General features: G+C 49.0%; 2 protein-coding genes across 24 annotated transcripts in view; both read left to right on the forward strand.

Annotated features, from left to right (window-relative positions):
* PEG3 (paternally expressed 3) overlaps nt 1-10,484 on the forward strand; it is a 30,630-nt gene extending 20,146 nt beyond the window's left edge. For 22 of the 23 annotated variants that reach the window (XM_027097242.1, XM_027097245.1, XM_027097249.1 and 19 more), the window contains 3 exons: nt 2,131-2,233; nt 2,957-3,049; nt 3,255-9,542. In XM_027097242.1, the coding sequence (XP_026953043.1) occupies nt 2,131-2,233; nt 2,957-3,049; nt 3,255-7,309 (4,251 nt within the window). In that variant the 3' untranslated portion in view covers nt 7,310-9,542. Of the gene's footprint in view, nt 1-2,130; nt 2,234-2,956; nt 3,050-3,254; nt 9,543-10,377 lie in introns of those variants that run through there. The other variant, XR_003430920.1, reaches the window with a different exon arrangement.
* Nucleotides 10,485-15,121: 4,637 nt separating this feature from the next.
* The window catches only part of LOC113615151 (uncharacterized), a 9,742-nt gene continuing 8,931 nt past the window's right edge, over nt 15,122-15,932 (forward strand). Inside the window, exon 1 of the mRNA XM_027097220.1 lies at nt 15,122-15,205. Within this exon, the coding sequence (XP_026953021.1) occupies nt 15,122-15,205 (84 nt within the window). The remainder of the gene's footprint in view (nt 15,206-15,932) is intronic.

A 15,932-nucleotide genomic window follows, 5' to 3' on the forward strand; every position in this document is an offset into this window, starting at 1 on the left:
CTGCTCTGTAAGCCTGGGACCAAGCGTTCACTCATCTTCAGGGAAAACAGGAACTGCGGGTGTCCTTATTTGGGGGTGTTAAAGTACTCTTATGAAATGAAGGTGATAGCAGATTGGCAGTAGGATTGTGTCTTATTTTGCTTTTCAAATGCCCGTCCTCGCTACTGGAAAGCGTTGGTCCCCTGTGTGTGGTCCAGAGGTCTGGGAGCCACTGGTTCCTCCTACCTTGGTGTCATAGAAATAACAAACAAAGTTCTCATCTTCCTTCAGCATGCATTGTTCATGCGTGTAGGTCATGTGAGGATGCAGCAGTGTGGGTGCTGTTCTCCGGACAGCATCTGTAACAGGGAACGTGGCAGTGGCCTGTGCCACCTTAGATCCGTGGTTGATCACAGATACAAAGAGAACAGCTGCTTAGGGCTACCCACTTGAATAGGTCAACTTAATTTAAGTCAAAGCAGCATTCTTCTTTCCTAGCAACAACGTAGTCCAAAATTTAACATACATTACATTTATGTTACTCAGATTAGGCAAGCGGAGAGAAATATATGAGCAACGCCCCTTCCCTTTGCCATCGCCCTTTGGCGTCTGTTAGCACCAGGGCTGGTGCCCTTCGGGCACCCTCAGCCCCCCGGGGTCTTGACCTCATCTGCTCTCTGGCAGCCCGCAAGTTAGGAGTTCTGGTTCCCTCCCTCTCCCACCACAAATACAACTGTGCTCCCAGCGGGCTTCTCCCGCTTTGCAATAATCCAGGGCTGAGGCCTTAGGATGGAGGCACTATCGGCCCCGAGCCCAGCGGGGTGCCCGCTCTGGGGAGCCGCCCTCTGACAGGAGGAGACAGGCTCCCACCAGAAAGGGTGGCCGGTGGTGGTCCCAGCCGATTTTGCAGTGAGTGCTTCCTGATCTTTTGTAGTGTGTTGTCCTAAAAATCCTAAGGCCTGGCCTGGTAAGAGTTCGTTTTTGAAGTTCTGCTTAGTGTTGGTGGTGGCCTTTTGCTTTTTAATCACTGCACATGGGCAGTTGTCTTACAAATGAGGCTTTCCTCATAGACCCCAGTGCCTGTGCCTGTTTATTTTTTTCAGTAGGCGATGCACCTGATTGTGTCTTTTTTTGTATGTGTGTGTGTGCATTTATGCATGGCTGTAATATCTGTGCCACTTTCCAGAACTGTAGCAAATTTAATATCAAAATATCTTGACATAATAGTTCAGTAGTGACAACAATTTACCTTTTTCTCCATGCTTAAACAACAAATCACATCGCAGGACATCCACTCCCACAGTGCTACAGGGCAGGCCGATGCCCTTCTCTCCATTTCACAGATGAAGGACCTGAGGTTTGGAAAGACGTCTGCTCCCAGGGTTGCTCGGTCGTAAACGGTGCATAAGCTCCTTTGACCCTGGAGTCTTCTCTGGCCCCACAGCCTGCGGGCTTCCCACGGCTCCACCTCGCTCCTTGAGTCTGTCTCCAGGCTCCCTGGGACCACGACTCCCCGAAACTAGTGACGTTTTAGTGCAGCAGTGAGAAGAGGTCCTGTGAGGTCCTGTGCAGGAGGCTGTCCCGCGTGATGTAGGGACTCCTAAGATGCTTTGCAAGGGAATGTGTGTCAAAGCAGAAAAGGCAGCTGGGAGAGGAAGGTGCTCTGTGCTTAAGGTCACCCCCGGGTTCTTCAGAACTTGTCCATACCCAGAAGGGCCCACAGTGTACGGCGGAGGCGGACACAGGACACAGCGGGCCTGGGGATGGAAGCCGGTCACTCTGCTGACCAGGTGTCTGGAAACGCTGTGTGCAGTTGACACTGAGCCTGTTGAAGCTTCCCACCCCTGTCCGGGCCAGAGTCCCACCACCACTCACCACCCCACCCACGGCCTCTGCGGTCTTTGCTCACCGTCCCAGCCCACCCTGAGCTGTCCCCCCGCTAAAGCCGCTTAGCGCTGACTCTCTGCACCCCACTTTGTTGTTTACTGTTCTCTGATTGTTTCTCTCCAAACAAATGATAAGCTGCATGAGGGCAAGGCTGCACACCGTGTGCGCGTGTGTGTGTGGCTCCCATGCCGCCAAGCGTTGTCCTGTCCTTGTCGTCCACGAGAGTGGACTCCACTGAGGAGAGGTGTGCATTTGCTGTTGCAGGATGCGGTGTCGTACCAGGATATGGTGGCCCTCACCGAGGACCGGAAGCCCCAGAACCCGGTTCAGGACAACATGGAGAACTACCGGAAGCTGCTCTCGCTGGGTGAGCGCTGCTCTCCCGGCCTGGCCCCTCAGGCTGCTGCACGGAGTCAGGGTCCGCAGTGTGTGTGGACTCGAGGGGTCAGAGGCCCTCAAGCGGCTCCCAGCAGAGGCATAAACGATGAGGCTGTGTTTTACGAATCCTCTGGCTTTGGGGGAAGAGTGTATAGTGTGGGGTCAGGGAGCCCAGGAGACAACTCTTGCCCCCAAGAGTGCTGACCCTGGAAATTTAAATACTCATTTCGGATGGGGTTCCAAGTTCCAGTTTGGATTCCCCCGGATGACATCTGGCTCAGGTCCTAGTAGGCGGTTGGCTCTGCAGGAGTGTTGTGTGGGCAGTGGAGCCTTGAGGAGCTCCCGTGTTTGGAGACCAGGTGGGGAAAACAGGCACGAGCAGGAGGAGAGCCAGGAAGCCCAGTGAAAGGATGTCAGGACTGAGGAGGTGGTTACGAGAAGGGGAAGACTGAAAAGAACGCACTAAATTTAGAAGGCACTCGGAGGTCTCTGTACAAACTTCTAGGTGGAGTCAGGAGAATTAACTAAAATTCAGACCAGCAGAGGCTAAGGAATGAATAATAAGGAAATGAGACTGCAGACAGAAGACATGGTAGGGCTTGGATATGGGCCCCTTCACACTTCGTGGCTGAGAGAAAGACAGACATCATTTATGGTGATGAGCCTTGGTCCCCAACTCGAGGGTGAGATGTTGTGTTCTTCCTGTGGACAGGGGTTCAGCTTGCCGAGGACGACGGCCACTCGCACATGACCCAGGGCCACTCGTCACGGTCAAAGAGAAGTGCCTACCCGAGCACCAGTCGAGGTGAGCGCGCAAGGCCCCGTGGAGTGGCGCTTGCACCAGTGAGATGGGAGCCGTCCGCACACACTGACACATGATGATACACAACTGATGCACAAAGACACGAGCATTGTACAGTTTATCTTCACACCACCATCACGGAGGTCCCAGTGTTACTTTGCACAAGTACGGGGACGAGGGAGCATTTACATTTGGGATTTCTTTTCAGGTCTGAAAACTATGCCTGAAACCAAAAAGTCAGCCCATCGGCGGGGGATCTGTGAAGATGAATCTTCCCACGGGGTGATAATGGAAAAGTTCATCAAGGACGTTTCGCGCAACTCCAAGTCGGGAAGGGCAAGGGAACCTAGCGATCGGCTGCAGAGGTTCCCCAGGAGGCCAGACAGTGACTGGAAGGAAGTTCCATTCAACAAGAGGGAGTCGGTGATTCAGGAGAGGGGCCATGAAGGGAATGCCTTTGGGGGAGGAGGCTTTAATTTGAACTCAAACCTTGTTTCCAGAAAGAGAGTTCTTGAGAGAAAAAGGCGCTATCATTTTGACACAGATGGGAAGGGCTCCATGCACGGTCGGAGAGGTGGTGCAAGGAAGCGGCCCTTTGAGCGCAGCGAGGTGAGGAAGGCCGCTAGCGGGAGCAGCCTTAGCGCGCCGCCCGTCCCCCAGTTGCAGCCCTTCGACTTTGGGGCGACGCCCTATGTGTGTGATGAGTGCGGGAGGTCCTTCAGCGTGATTTCGGGGTTTGTGGAGCATCAGATCACGCACACCAGGGAGAATCTGTATGAGTACGGCGAGTCCTTTCTTCATAGTGTGGCCGTCAGTGAGGTTCAGAAAAGGCAGGCCGGAGGGAAACGCTTTGAATGTAAGGAGTGTGGGGAACCCTTCAATAAGAGCGCCGCCCTGGCCGAGCATCGGAAAATTCACGCTAGAGATTGCCTTGCGGGGTGTAAGGACGAGGAGTACGAGGAGCCCTTCATGCCCAGCCCAACCTTCAGGGAGCTCCAGAAGATATACGGGAAGGACAAATTCTATGAATGCAGGGTGTGCAAGGAAACCTTCCTTCATAGTTCTGCCCTGATCGAGCACCAGAAAACCCATGGCCGAGATGACAAAGGTAGTGAGCGTGGGGAAGCCTTCAAACCCAGCCCAGCGCTTAACGAGCTTCAGAAGATGTATGGGAAAGAGAAAATGTACGAGTGCAAGGTGTGCGGGGAGACCTTTCATCACAGCGCATCCCTGAAAGAGCACCACAAGATCCACACCCGAGGAAACCCATTTGAAAACAAGGGCAAAGTGTGTGAGGAAACCTTCATTCCTGGTCAGTCCCTTAAAAGACGCCAGAAAACCTACCCAACGGAGAAGGCCTACGACTTCCAAGATGGTGGGGATGCCTTTAGGCAAAACTCAGACCTCATCGAGCATCAGAAAATTCATTCTCGGAAGAACCTCTTTGAAGGCCGGGGGTACGAGAAGTCTGTCATTCACAGTGTGTCCTTCCCCGAATCTCAGAAGAGTCACACTATAACAAGGCCACCTGAGGACGAGGAAGACGAGAAGGCATTCACTGTCAGCTCCAATCCTGATGACAGCCGGGAAGCCCTGTCCTACGAGAGGAACCCCTATGAGAGGTCTTTGATTCACAGCTCAGCCTTCCCTGGGGCTCACAGAAGTCACAGCAAACCGAGAGTGATAGCAGAGGCGACCGTTCAGAGCTCGGGTGCCACTGAACACTGGAAAGTCCATGCTGGGGAGAGTACCTCTGAAAGAAAGGGGTATGAGAGGTCCGTCATCCACAGCCTAGCTGCTTTCAGGCCTCCCCGCGGTCGCGGTGGAAATGAGCTCCTTGGCTGTGACGAGCAGCAGGAGTCCTCCGCTTACCTCTCAGACCCTTGTGGCCAGCCGCAGAAGACCCTTGCCCTAGAGAGCCCCTATGCAGGGGGTAAGAACAACATCTTCAAGGGCTCTTTTGTGCACGGTGCATCCCACACCGTAACTCAGGACAGTCTCGCTGGGGAGGGCCCCAGTGGATGGAAGAAGGATGGTGAACCATCTGTTCCCAAGTCAGATGTGCGCGAGCATCAGAAGGCTCGTGCTAAGAAGAAGAACATCGAGCGTAGGATTTATGAGACCTCTGTAATCCACCCCCTGCGTTTTGGTGAACCTCAAACGTTTCACCCGAGAGAGAAGTTTTACGAATGTCCGGAGTGTGGAGAGTCCTTTGTTCATAGCTCCGACCTCACTGAGCATCAGAAGATCCACGATAGAAAGAAGCCCTCTGGAAGTGAAAACTACATACGGTCTGTCATTCGCAGCATAGCCTCCACGGATCCTCAGACCAGTTATGCGGGCCAGTCAGCACAGATGAGTTACGCTGAAGAGCCAGCTCAGACCAGTTATGCTGAAGAGCCAGCTCAGACCAGTTACGCTGAACCACCAGCTCAGACCAGTTACGCTGAGCCACCAGCTCAAACCAGTTACGCTGAACCACCAGCTCAGACCAGTTACGCTGAACCACCAGCTCAGACCAGTTACGCTGAACCACCAGCTCAGACCAGTTACCCTGAACCACCAGCTCAGACCAGTTACGCTGAACCACCAGCTCAGACCAGTTACGCTGAACCACCAGCTCAGATCAGTTACGCTGAACAGCCAGTCCGCAATGAATGTAAGGAGTGTGGGGAGTGTTTTGCCACTGTTGAAGACCTTGGCATACATCAGAAAATCTATGCCCGAGAGAAATTCCATGGTGGGGAGCTGTTTGGAGACTCTGTGATTCAGGGTGTGGGCCTTGATGGACCTCGGCAGGAAGAGCCTCGGCAGGAAGGGCCAGACGAGCCAGACGAGCCTGAAGACACCATCTATGGGTGTAAGGACTGTGGGCTGGGCTTCGTGGATCGCACAGACCTCAAGGACCATCAGAAGGTGCACGGCAGAGAGTACCTCGTCGACAGCCGCGAGTACGCGCATTCTGTGACGCACACCCCTTCTGTCAGCGAGTATCAGAAAGATTACATTGGAGAGCAGCTTTACGAGTGCCCGGCATGTGGGGAATCCTTCGTTCATAGCTCATTCCTTTTCGAGCATCAGAAGATCCATGAGCAAGACCAGTTTTACGGCCACAGGAGGTATGATGAACCCTTTATGCAGCCCTTGGTCATTAGCCCGCAGCGGCCTCAGGCCCCACAGAAGAGTCCTCCTGCTGGGACGTCCCTGCAATGCCAAGTGTGCGGACAAGACTTCATCCACGGCTCTGTCCTTAACGAACACATGAGAGTCCACGCTGGAGACAGCCTGCTGGAGCAGGGCCAGGGAAGCACAGATGCGGTCAGCCCAGGCTCGGCCCCCACAGACCTTCAGAGAGACCAGGCCAAGGACAAGCACTATGAGTGCGCGACCTGTGGAGAATCCTTCCCCAGCCAGGCCGACCTCCGGGAGCACATGAGGATTCACGAGAAGGACAAGCCCTACGACTATGGGGCCACCTTCGTCCATACCTCCTTCCTCACCGAGCCCCCCAAGAGAGATTCACCCTTCTATGAGTGCAAGGACTGTGGCAAGTCCTTCATCCACAACACAGTCCTCACGAAGCATCAGAAGCTGCACCTCGAGGAAGAGGAAGCAGCAGCAGCCGCCCAGGAAGTTGAAGCCAACGTCCTCGTTCCACGGGAAGTTCTGCGGATCCAGGGATCAAATGTGGAGGCCGCAGAGCCGGAGGTGGAGGCCGCAGAGCCGGAGGTGGAGGCTGCCGAGCCCAACGTGGAGGCCGCCGAGCCCAACGGGGAGGCCGAGGGGCCGGAGGGGGAGGCCGCCGAGCCCAACGGGGAGGCCGAACAGCCCAACGGGGAGGCCGAACAGCCCAACGGGGATGCTGATGAACCAGACGGGGCAGGGATCGAAGACCCAGAGGAAAGAGCCGAAGAGCCAGAGGGAGATGCGGATGAGCCGGACGGTGCAGGGATCGAGGACCCAGAAGAGGAAGGTGACGACCAGGAGATCCAAGTGGAAGAGCCCTACTACGACTGCAGGGAGTGTGGCGAGACCTTCACCTCCAACTCGGCCTATGGTGAGCACCTGAAAACCCATGCCAGGGTGATAATATTCGAGCCTGGAAGCGTCTACGGGGAAAGCTCCCACTACACCGAGCACGCCAGCACCAGCAGCAATGACAGCGGCAGGGCTGATGACAAGTACTTCAAGTGTGACGTCTGTGGGCAGGTGTTCACTGACCGCCTGTCCCTGGCCAGGCACCAGAACACCCACACCGGCTGAGGACTCGGGTGTCAAGGTTGGAAAACCTTCACTAGGACTGGACCCTTACTAAACTACAGATAATTGGAACCAACCCACGATGATGTCGGAAGGAGGCTTCCCTTGGCGTATACACACCTGACTTTGAACATCAGACAACTCAGCCTGGAAAGAAACTGAAGGTGGAGACTCCTTCGGACTTAGCTCTTCCCCATCAAACATCGGCGTATGCATGTGGGAAAGCCATAGCACACGTCTTACCTTCCACCCGAGTAACTGCATTGATGGAAAGCTGGAGGGGTTTTCAAGGCTACAGAAATGGCCCACATCTGTAAATGACACTCCTGGAACCTATATATAATGAATGTTTCCTGAGATGTATATAGAATAGCAAATCATAGCAAACAGTACTCATATTGGGACTTAATATGGTATCCAGTTACAGTTCACTTGCAGAGGTACCTTCCTTACCTGGTACTCTTTGATTTTTTTTTCTTTTTTTTTTTTTTTTTGGAGGAGGAAGAGAGCAACAAATTAGAATATATTTGTAAGCATCTTAGATCCTTAGAAAGATTTATTGTGCGTTATTTGAATCCTATCCATATTTTTTTGAGTAATTGACTGTGTTGTTCCTTACTCTTGAATATTCCCGTAAAGGTGTAGGCATGAAAGATAAAATGTCTTTTCCGCTTTGCTGTTTGAAAGGGGAAGTACTTGGAGCTTCCTTTTCAGCCATTTCGTCTACACTAACACTTTGGAACCTAATGCTGTGTAAGCCTTTACGATACGTGGATTGGCCTTTTGTAACCCCAAATTGATTGGTTGCCACCTTGTACTTTGCAGTGGTTCTCATGCAAAAAATAGTTCCAAGTTTTGTTATTTGTTTTTAAACCAACTTGATGTCTGTAGGATAGTGAATTCACAAAAGCTGAAGCTTCTCCCTGTGCATCTTGCGTCTTTGCCTTTCAAGAGTGGTTGCAGCCATCCCTAGATCGCGCGCGTGCCTGATGAGGTTGAGAACCGTGGGGGCTCTCGTGTAAGTTAGGACGGGGCTGCTGCCTCATCACTCCCTTTGCGCGCTCCCTGCCTTAAGCGACAAGTAGCAACGGGGCTTCGTCCGCGTGTGCCGCTACAACTCAGTTTTTGCACCCTGGGCGCCCAGGGGCGAGTATCCTTAGAGCTTTCTAGCGTGAAACTTAATTCTCGTCTTTACCTGTCTGACCCTAAACCCCGTGTCTAACTTGCATTGAAAAAAAAAAGCTTTCTTTACAGTCAACTCGAGCTTAACGTGGACTCAGGTTCCCTAGCAGCCTTAATTTGTTTCGTTGCCATCTGTCCCTTCCTCTTAAAGAGTGCCCCCCTAAATAAGCAGTTGTCACCTATCCTTTAGAGCGTCACGTCTGTCTAGTCGCCTCGGTTGCCCATGTGATCACAAGTCGACCTCGTAGCTCGAGGTTTCCTGTGTCCTGTTCTGTGGACCACCTGTGCTCCCTTTGCTTCCCCACCCCTTGCGTAATGACTATTAAGAACTCTTTTTGGCTTTGAGTTGGCTGGAAAAAAAAAAAAATTAAAATTAAAAAAAAATTTTAAAGAGGATCTGGTAGATTAAGGGAGCAGAAGATAAGAGCTAGATTATTTGGGCGAGCAAAGTTAAAGTACCTGCTGGGGAAATGTGTTTAAATCTCCCTCTCCTAGGTCCGCACGGTTAGGGCTCGGGGAGAGCATATCGCAGCTGGAAGGAATGCCAAAGTCGAAGGAGGTTGGTAGGGTGAGAGCAGGAAGCAGAAAAGAGTAAGCCAAAGAAGGGGGAGTCCTGATAACGTCTCCAGACCTCGGAGGGTGAGGAAGCAGTTGGAAGCAACATCAGGAGCGGGGATGGGAAGGCCAGGATGGGAAGAATGAATGAGCAGGGTATCCTGGGCCTCTGAGAAGAAGGGGCCGTTTTGATGGCATGGTGTAGGCGAGGGCCAGCTGCATGTGAAGACCCGAGGTTGGACACCTGAGAGAGCTGAGGGACAGTGAGGCACGGCCTCAGAGGAGGACCCTGAGGTGGGGGCCGGCATCAGCATCGGTGGGGTGAACCTGTGTTCACCACTGTTGGCAGTATTAACTGGTAGAACCCTTCAGAAAGCCACTTGCCAAATGTCAGGGTGTCCGTTCCAGCCTTTGCTTAGTGAAACATTAGGAACAACTTAATGCCAAAAATAGGAGGACAATTAAGGGAACTTGTCGGTGGACTCCTAATGCAGCTGTTTAAAAATGATAATCATGGAGAGTTATGTAGCAACATGGAAATATATTTACGGAATACTAAGTGGAAAAAACAGGACACAGAATTATATTTATACTACAGTTATAACTGTTTAAAAATGTATGCTTATAGTCAAAAGCTGTCGTGGTGGTGGTGTTGTAGGCTTATAGTCGAGCATTATTTTCTTAAATTCCTTGAATGTTCTTCTTCGTAGTGTTACTAAAAAGTTTATAATCACGTTTCCATTGTGAACATAATTTGAACTCATTATCAGGCACTTGGAAAATACAGAAAAGTGGAGGGAAAAAATCCATATACCCCCCATCCAAAGACAGATATACTCCTCACTGTATTGTTCATCCTCGTTTCTGTGCACAGGTTTATGATGATAACTGTGTCAAATGTGTACTCAGAATAACTGTTACCTTTGTGGAATTATGGTTAAACACTTTCATCTTAATGTTTTCAGATGTTCTCTACAGTAGTGTCCTGATAACAAAGCTTATTATGTTTGTTTCCATTACAAGCATAATACGTACCCAGAGGAATAATTGGAAAACACAAAATAAATTAGAAAAGTCGCCCATATCCCCAACACCCAATAACTACAGTTCACATCTTGATCTGTTTTCTCCATCTCATGTCAGTGCACAAGCTTGTGATTATGACAGTGTTGAGTACACGTGCATAAAGTCTAAAATGAAAAAAATATGGAAAATAATTAAAAGAGTATTGTCGTTATGGGATTACGGTTAAACGTTTTGTCTCAGATTCCTTGAATGATCTTTGGTGTTTTGGTACTAAATCTCACGTATGTATTTTTCCATTACAAATATAGTACATACTTATGGCAGACTTCGGGGAGATTCAGCAAAGCAAAAGAAAAGAAATTCATCCATATTCCCGACACCCAACAACCATTGCTGTTGACACCTTGACCTGTGCACAGTCTGATGACTGCGGTGTTTGTGATGAGTATGCAGAGGGTCAAAGATGGGAAGAGACACAGAAAGCAGTGAGGAAGTGGTGTGTGGTCATTGTGGGATTACAGTTAAGTATTTTGTCTCGGTTACCTGGGACAGGCTTTCTCACAGTGTTTTGGGAACCTACCTTTATTACATGTATTTCCATTATAAACACGGTATGTGTTCATTACAGAGACTTGGAAGTTACAGAAGTGTAGAAGAGAAACTCGCCCATATTATCATCATCCAAAGACTGTGGTTAACATCTTCATATATTTTCTTCATCTTGTTTCTGTGCACAGGTTTTTGGTTTGTTAATATGGTTGTGGTCGTTCTATCTATCTGTAATAGTGTCAACAATAAAAATAAAGTTAAAAATAAGATACTTCTCAGTCTCTTCTTTTGTCCATTTTAAGTGTTTGGGGTGGTTAAAAATCCCAAAACTTAGCGTCTCCTTAGGCCTTTAGGGTTAGTTTACAAATCTTATTCCAGTTTTAATTATTGCATATATCAAGAGTTACTTCTAAGGGATCTTTTAGTACTACACGATCCCACATTTTTAACTGCACGAATAAAATTAAAACATATATTCCAATAGTGTTTTTTTTTTTTTCTGCGGTACGCGGGCCTCTCACTGTTGTGGCCTCTCCCGTTGCGGAGCACAGGCTCCGGACGTGCAGGCTCAGCGGCCATGGCTCACAGACCCAGCTGCTCCGCGGCATGTAGGATCTTCCCAGACCGGGGCACGAACCTGTGTCCCCTGCATCGGCAGGTGGACTCTCAACCACTGCGCCACCAGGGAAGCCCCTCCAATAGTGTTTTAAACTTGATAATAACCGCAACAAGTATGCTTCAGTTACTTGAGTCTGCATTTAAAATTTTAATCCTATATAATATTTTCTCAAAAACAAGAATGATCCTGTAACATAGAAAACACGTTGCTGTTGTGGAGTCTCTTTAAAGTGTCCGTCCCTCACTCTTCCGTGAGGTTAGATGGTTACCCCTGGTGGTGCCTGACTGACTCCAGGGTGGTCACAGCGTCGGTGATCCTTCTACGATAAGGGGCACCAGCGTCGGTCACGGTGCGAGGGTCAATTCTCTTTTAAGACTACGAAAGGAAGTCTAGGAAGGGAAGGAAGTGAGGGTCGTTGGAGTTGCTTGACGGGCATTTAGGGAATTCTTTTCTCCACCCGCACCTCACTTGCAGGGGTAACTATGCCCCTGCCATGTTTATTCCCTGAGGTTTGACCCTTCCCTGGCCTCAGCTGATTGGTACCCATGGGTTCCCCGTGTCCAGTCAGACTCGGACTGAGGGCCTGGTCACACAGGCTGGGGCTGGGTGTGTTGGTGAACAAGGCCACGTGCCAGAGGGAAACTTGGTTCCTGGTGCTTCACCCACCCCAGTGCCTTGGGGATCCTGGCTGAACTGCCTACCTTTGGGTTCCCTAAGAAGTCCTGCCTCATTACAATAATCGTCCTTGCACTTGAGCTGGCTTTGTTGTTAGTGTAGTGTTTTGCTGTTTTCAGCAGCCCCAAATCATTTCCCCTTTCTGGGAACCACCGAGTCTTGTGGGAATGCCACAGTGCCCTGCCCCTTCCCTGTCCAAAGGCTGAGCCCTGTGCCAATCAGGCTCCCTGAGCAGAAGGGCACACAGAAGTCATCCCAGTGGCAGCACTGACCATACATGAGTTCCTGCTACAGAGATAGCCAAGAGCTGTTCTGGTAACTGTCCTTCCTGAGGCCTGATTGTTCTTCCTTTGATTCTCTGAGTACCCATTATCCTTCCAGGCTATTCCTTACTTGCTTTACTTGGCCATAGATAGTTATTTATAACCCCAAAGAGTCCTAACTGATACAGAAATGGATGCAGAAATGGGTTGGAGATAATAAACCCTGAGGGAAATTGGGATACTTGGAAACATTCAGTATTGGGCCTTGGAATGGGAAACTCAAAGACCAAGGCATGTGGCCTTAAAATATTTAAGTACTGCCCATGGTCGGTCATCTGGAGTCACCTGCTTCCTGGGGTGAAGGGCTTGATAGCAGCTGTCACAAACAAATCCAAAGACTATGAAGGATGTCGTCAGGGAGCTCAGCTCCGTGCTCTGTGGTGACCTAGAGAGGTGGGATTGGGGGTGGGGGGTGGGGGTGGGAGGCTCAAGACAGAGGGGATATATGTATGCATATAGCTGATTCACTTTGTTCTACAGCAGAAACTAACAATACTGTAAAGCGATTTTACTCCAATTTAAAAAAAAGACTATGAAGAGTGTCGAGATCAGAGGTACAGGTGGGTTTCTACCTTTAACCTGCAGGGCTCTGACTTTGGTCAGTTAAACCCATAGCCTTGCCCTATTCCCAATGTGAAAAGCTTGGGCAGCCCTAGGGAAACACGATCCTGGCAATCAGAATGGTGGGTCTAGGAGACTCGGAAACACTGAGACCACCCTGAAGCTCCAAACCCTTGAAAACACTCCTCATTCACCACTTCCATCCCACACAGAGGAACTCGTGGGGGCTGCCCGTGGGAGGGGCAGCCGTTGAAATGCTCTCTGATGTTCTTGGCAATGGGAAGAAACTGAGTATTGAAAAGGGGGCCGCTTCTCAGAGGAAGCATGGCTGGTGTAATCGGATCCTGGGGGGGATGGGAGTCCTGACACAGATTCATGGATGTGATGCCCCCACAAAGGATTTATATAATAAAATAAGCCAAAGTCTAGGTCCAAAAGAGGCTGACTAGGGCCACCAATACTGGAGTCACAACGTCCTTGAGTCTGTTTATAGACAATGTCACTAGAGTCCAGGGACCCTTGAGGAAGGACTCTGTTAAACATAACACCTGTGCCTTATGGAGATAATCCATTTGTTGATAAACAAACCTTCCAAGGACCAGTGGATGTTGCACCTAAACAAACACTCATCCTTGGGGTTGGGAGCATTGCAAGGTGAACAGCAATTAAGATGTAATGTGCTGTCTACAGGCAAGCCAGCTCCCAAGAACTGGGCTCTACATCTCCTAGTTGTACCTTCCTAATTCTTCACTTGGTTTAACTCATTCCTCCCCTGGGAAGGCATGAGTGAGGATGAAGCCAGGACTGGTACTATGTCCACCCTCCAAACAGCCAGACATCTGGGGGTAGGTTGATCACACCAAGCCCCTTTCATCACAGAGAGGGCAATGTTTTATCCTCAATGGAACAGTGATGTGTTCTGGATTTAGATTTTCCTTTCCCTCCCCACCAGCCTCTTCTCAACATCTGTGGGCTTCCTGTGTGTTTCATACAGCACTTAGGCACCATATGTAGCAGTCATCCATCAGAATGATGCTCATGACAAGCACCCACAAAACCTCGATGACACCCAATAAATGTTTATTTCTCGCAAATCGAGGATCAGGTCGGTGAGAGGGCTCTGCTTACCTTGGCTGGGCTTGTTCATGTGCCTGGGGATTGGCTGGCTGTCAGCTGACGTCGGCTAGCAATAGCTGGGGTTGGGAGACTCAAGCAACTCCCGTCCTCCTGAGACTAGTGGACCACCTCCTTATGGTGGCGGCAAAATGCAAGAGAACAAGTGAAAATACCCACGGCCTCTTGCAGCCTAGACTTGGAACTAGTATACTGTCACTTTCATCTCATTCTGTTGGCCAAAGCAAGCCCCTTGGGGTGGGGAATATACTCCACCTTTAGGAAAGGAGTTAAAGCCACATGACAGAGAGGAGTGAAGAATCAGAGACATTAATGGAACCTCAATACCTTGCTGTTAACCAAGGAATTCTCTTCCCATGATTTATATCCCACACACCTGTATAATCCCTAAAAAACATCCTAGGTATATCCTAAGGAAAACTAAGCCATGGTCTTCGATGAGAGAAGCCACCATCTGACGTTGGAAAGCTGTTTTGCCAAATGTGACATATGCCCCAAACCTACTGTCTGTAGTTGGAAGACAAAAGTCCAGGAACAAAGAATTGAAAACAGAGGTGTACTTCCTTCCATTGCATCTCATTACCCAATCTCCAAATTCTTGTTTCAGGGAGCCTGTTGATTTAGAACTCTTACTACCCAAGGGAACTTCTACAGCTGGAGACACAGTAGTTCCATATAACTGGAGCTAGACTGTCCCCTAGCCTTCTGGGGTTCCCTCTCTGACCACTAGACAAATAGGCAAAAAGAAGATTATGATGATAACTGAGGTTGGCCCTAATTAACAAGTAGAAATATGGTCGGTCACTGCTTATTTTGATTATCTCTTGTCATGTAACAATTCCAAAACTTAGTGACTTAAAATAACAACCAACAATCATACATTTGCTCACAGTTCTGCAGACTGGATTGGACCCAGCTAGGATCTTCTGCTGTCTTGTCTACAGTCACTCATGTGTTATAGTCATATATCTGGAGACTCAACTAGGGCTCCCTGAAGGGTTGGCTTCTCTCTTGCCTCAAGTTGAGAATTGCTGGCTGGTGAAGATCTCTCTAAGTCAAATCCAGCCCATAAAGACTGGAAGAGGTAGCTACTTGTTCAAATGTACAGAACAAAGCAAACCTACAAGGAACATGAATAATCAAGAAAACACAGCACAATCAAAGTAAGAAAACAAATCTCCAGTAACCAACATGGTAGAAATGGAAATCTGTGAACTGTCTTACAGAGAATTAAAAATAATCATCTTTAAAAAGCTCAGTGAGTTACCAGAGAACGTGGGTAGACAACCAAATGAAACCAGGGAAATTATACATGAACAAAATTAGAATATCAACAAAGAGAAACAAACAAGCAAAAGAACCAAGTAGAAACACTGGAGCTAGAGAATACAATAACTGAACTGAAAAATTAATTAGTGGGGTTCAGAAGCAGAATTAATCAAGGAGAAGAAAGAATTAGCATACTTAGGGGCAAGTGATTCAAAATTTTCAGTAAACAAAGCTACAGTAATCAAAACAGCATAGTACTGGCACAGAAACAGACACAGAGATCAATGGAACAGAACAGAGAATCCAGAAATAAACCCACACACTATGGTCAATTAAACCATGACAAACGAGGCAAGAATATAAAATGGAGCATCAATAAATGCTGCTGGGAAAACGGGACAGCTACATGTAAAAGAATGAAATTAGAGCATTCTCTAACACAATATACAAAAATCAACTCAAAGTGGATTAAAGACCTAAATGTAAAACTGGAAACCATAAAACTCCTAGAAGAAAACATAAGAACACTCTTTCGAGCCCTGGTCTGGGAAGAGCCCACATGCCGCGGAGCAACTAGGCCCGTGAGCCACAACTACTGAGCCTGCGCATCTGGAGCCTGTGCTCCGCAACGAGAGGCCACAACAGTGAGAGGCCCGCGTACCACAAAAATAAATAAATAAATAAATAAATAAATAAATAAATAAATAAATAAATAAATAAATAAATAAATAAA

This window comes from Aethalodelphis obliquidens, unplaced genomic scaffold (assembly GCF_003676395.1).
Source record: "Aethalodelphis obliquidens isolate GAN/ISIS:26980383/991018 unplaced genomic scaffold, ASM367639v1 scaffold113, whole genome shotgun sequence".
NCBI classification, from domain to species: Eukaryota; Metazoa; Chordata; class Mammalia; order Artiodactyla; family Delphinidae; genus Aethalodelphis; species Aethalodelphis obliquidens.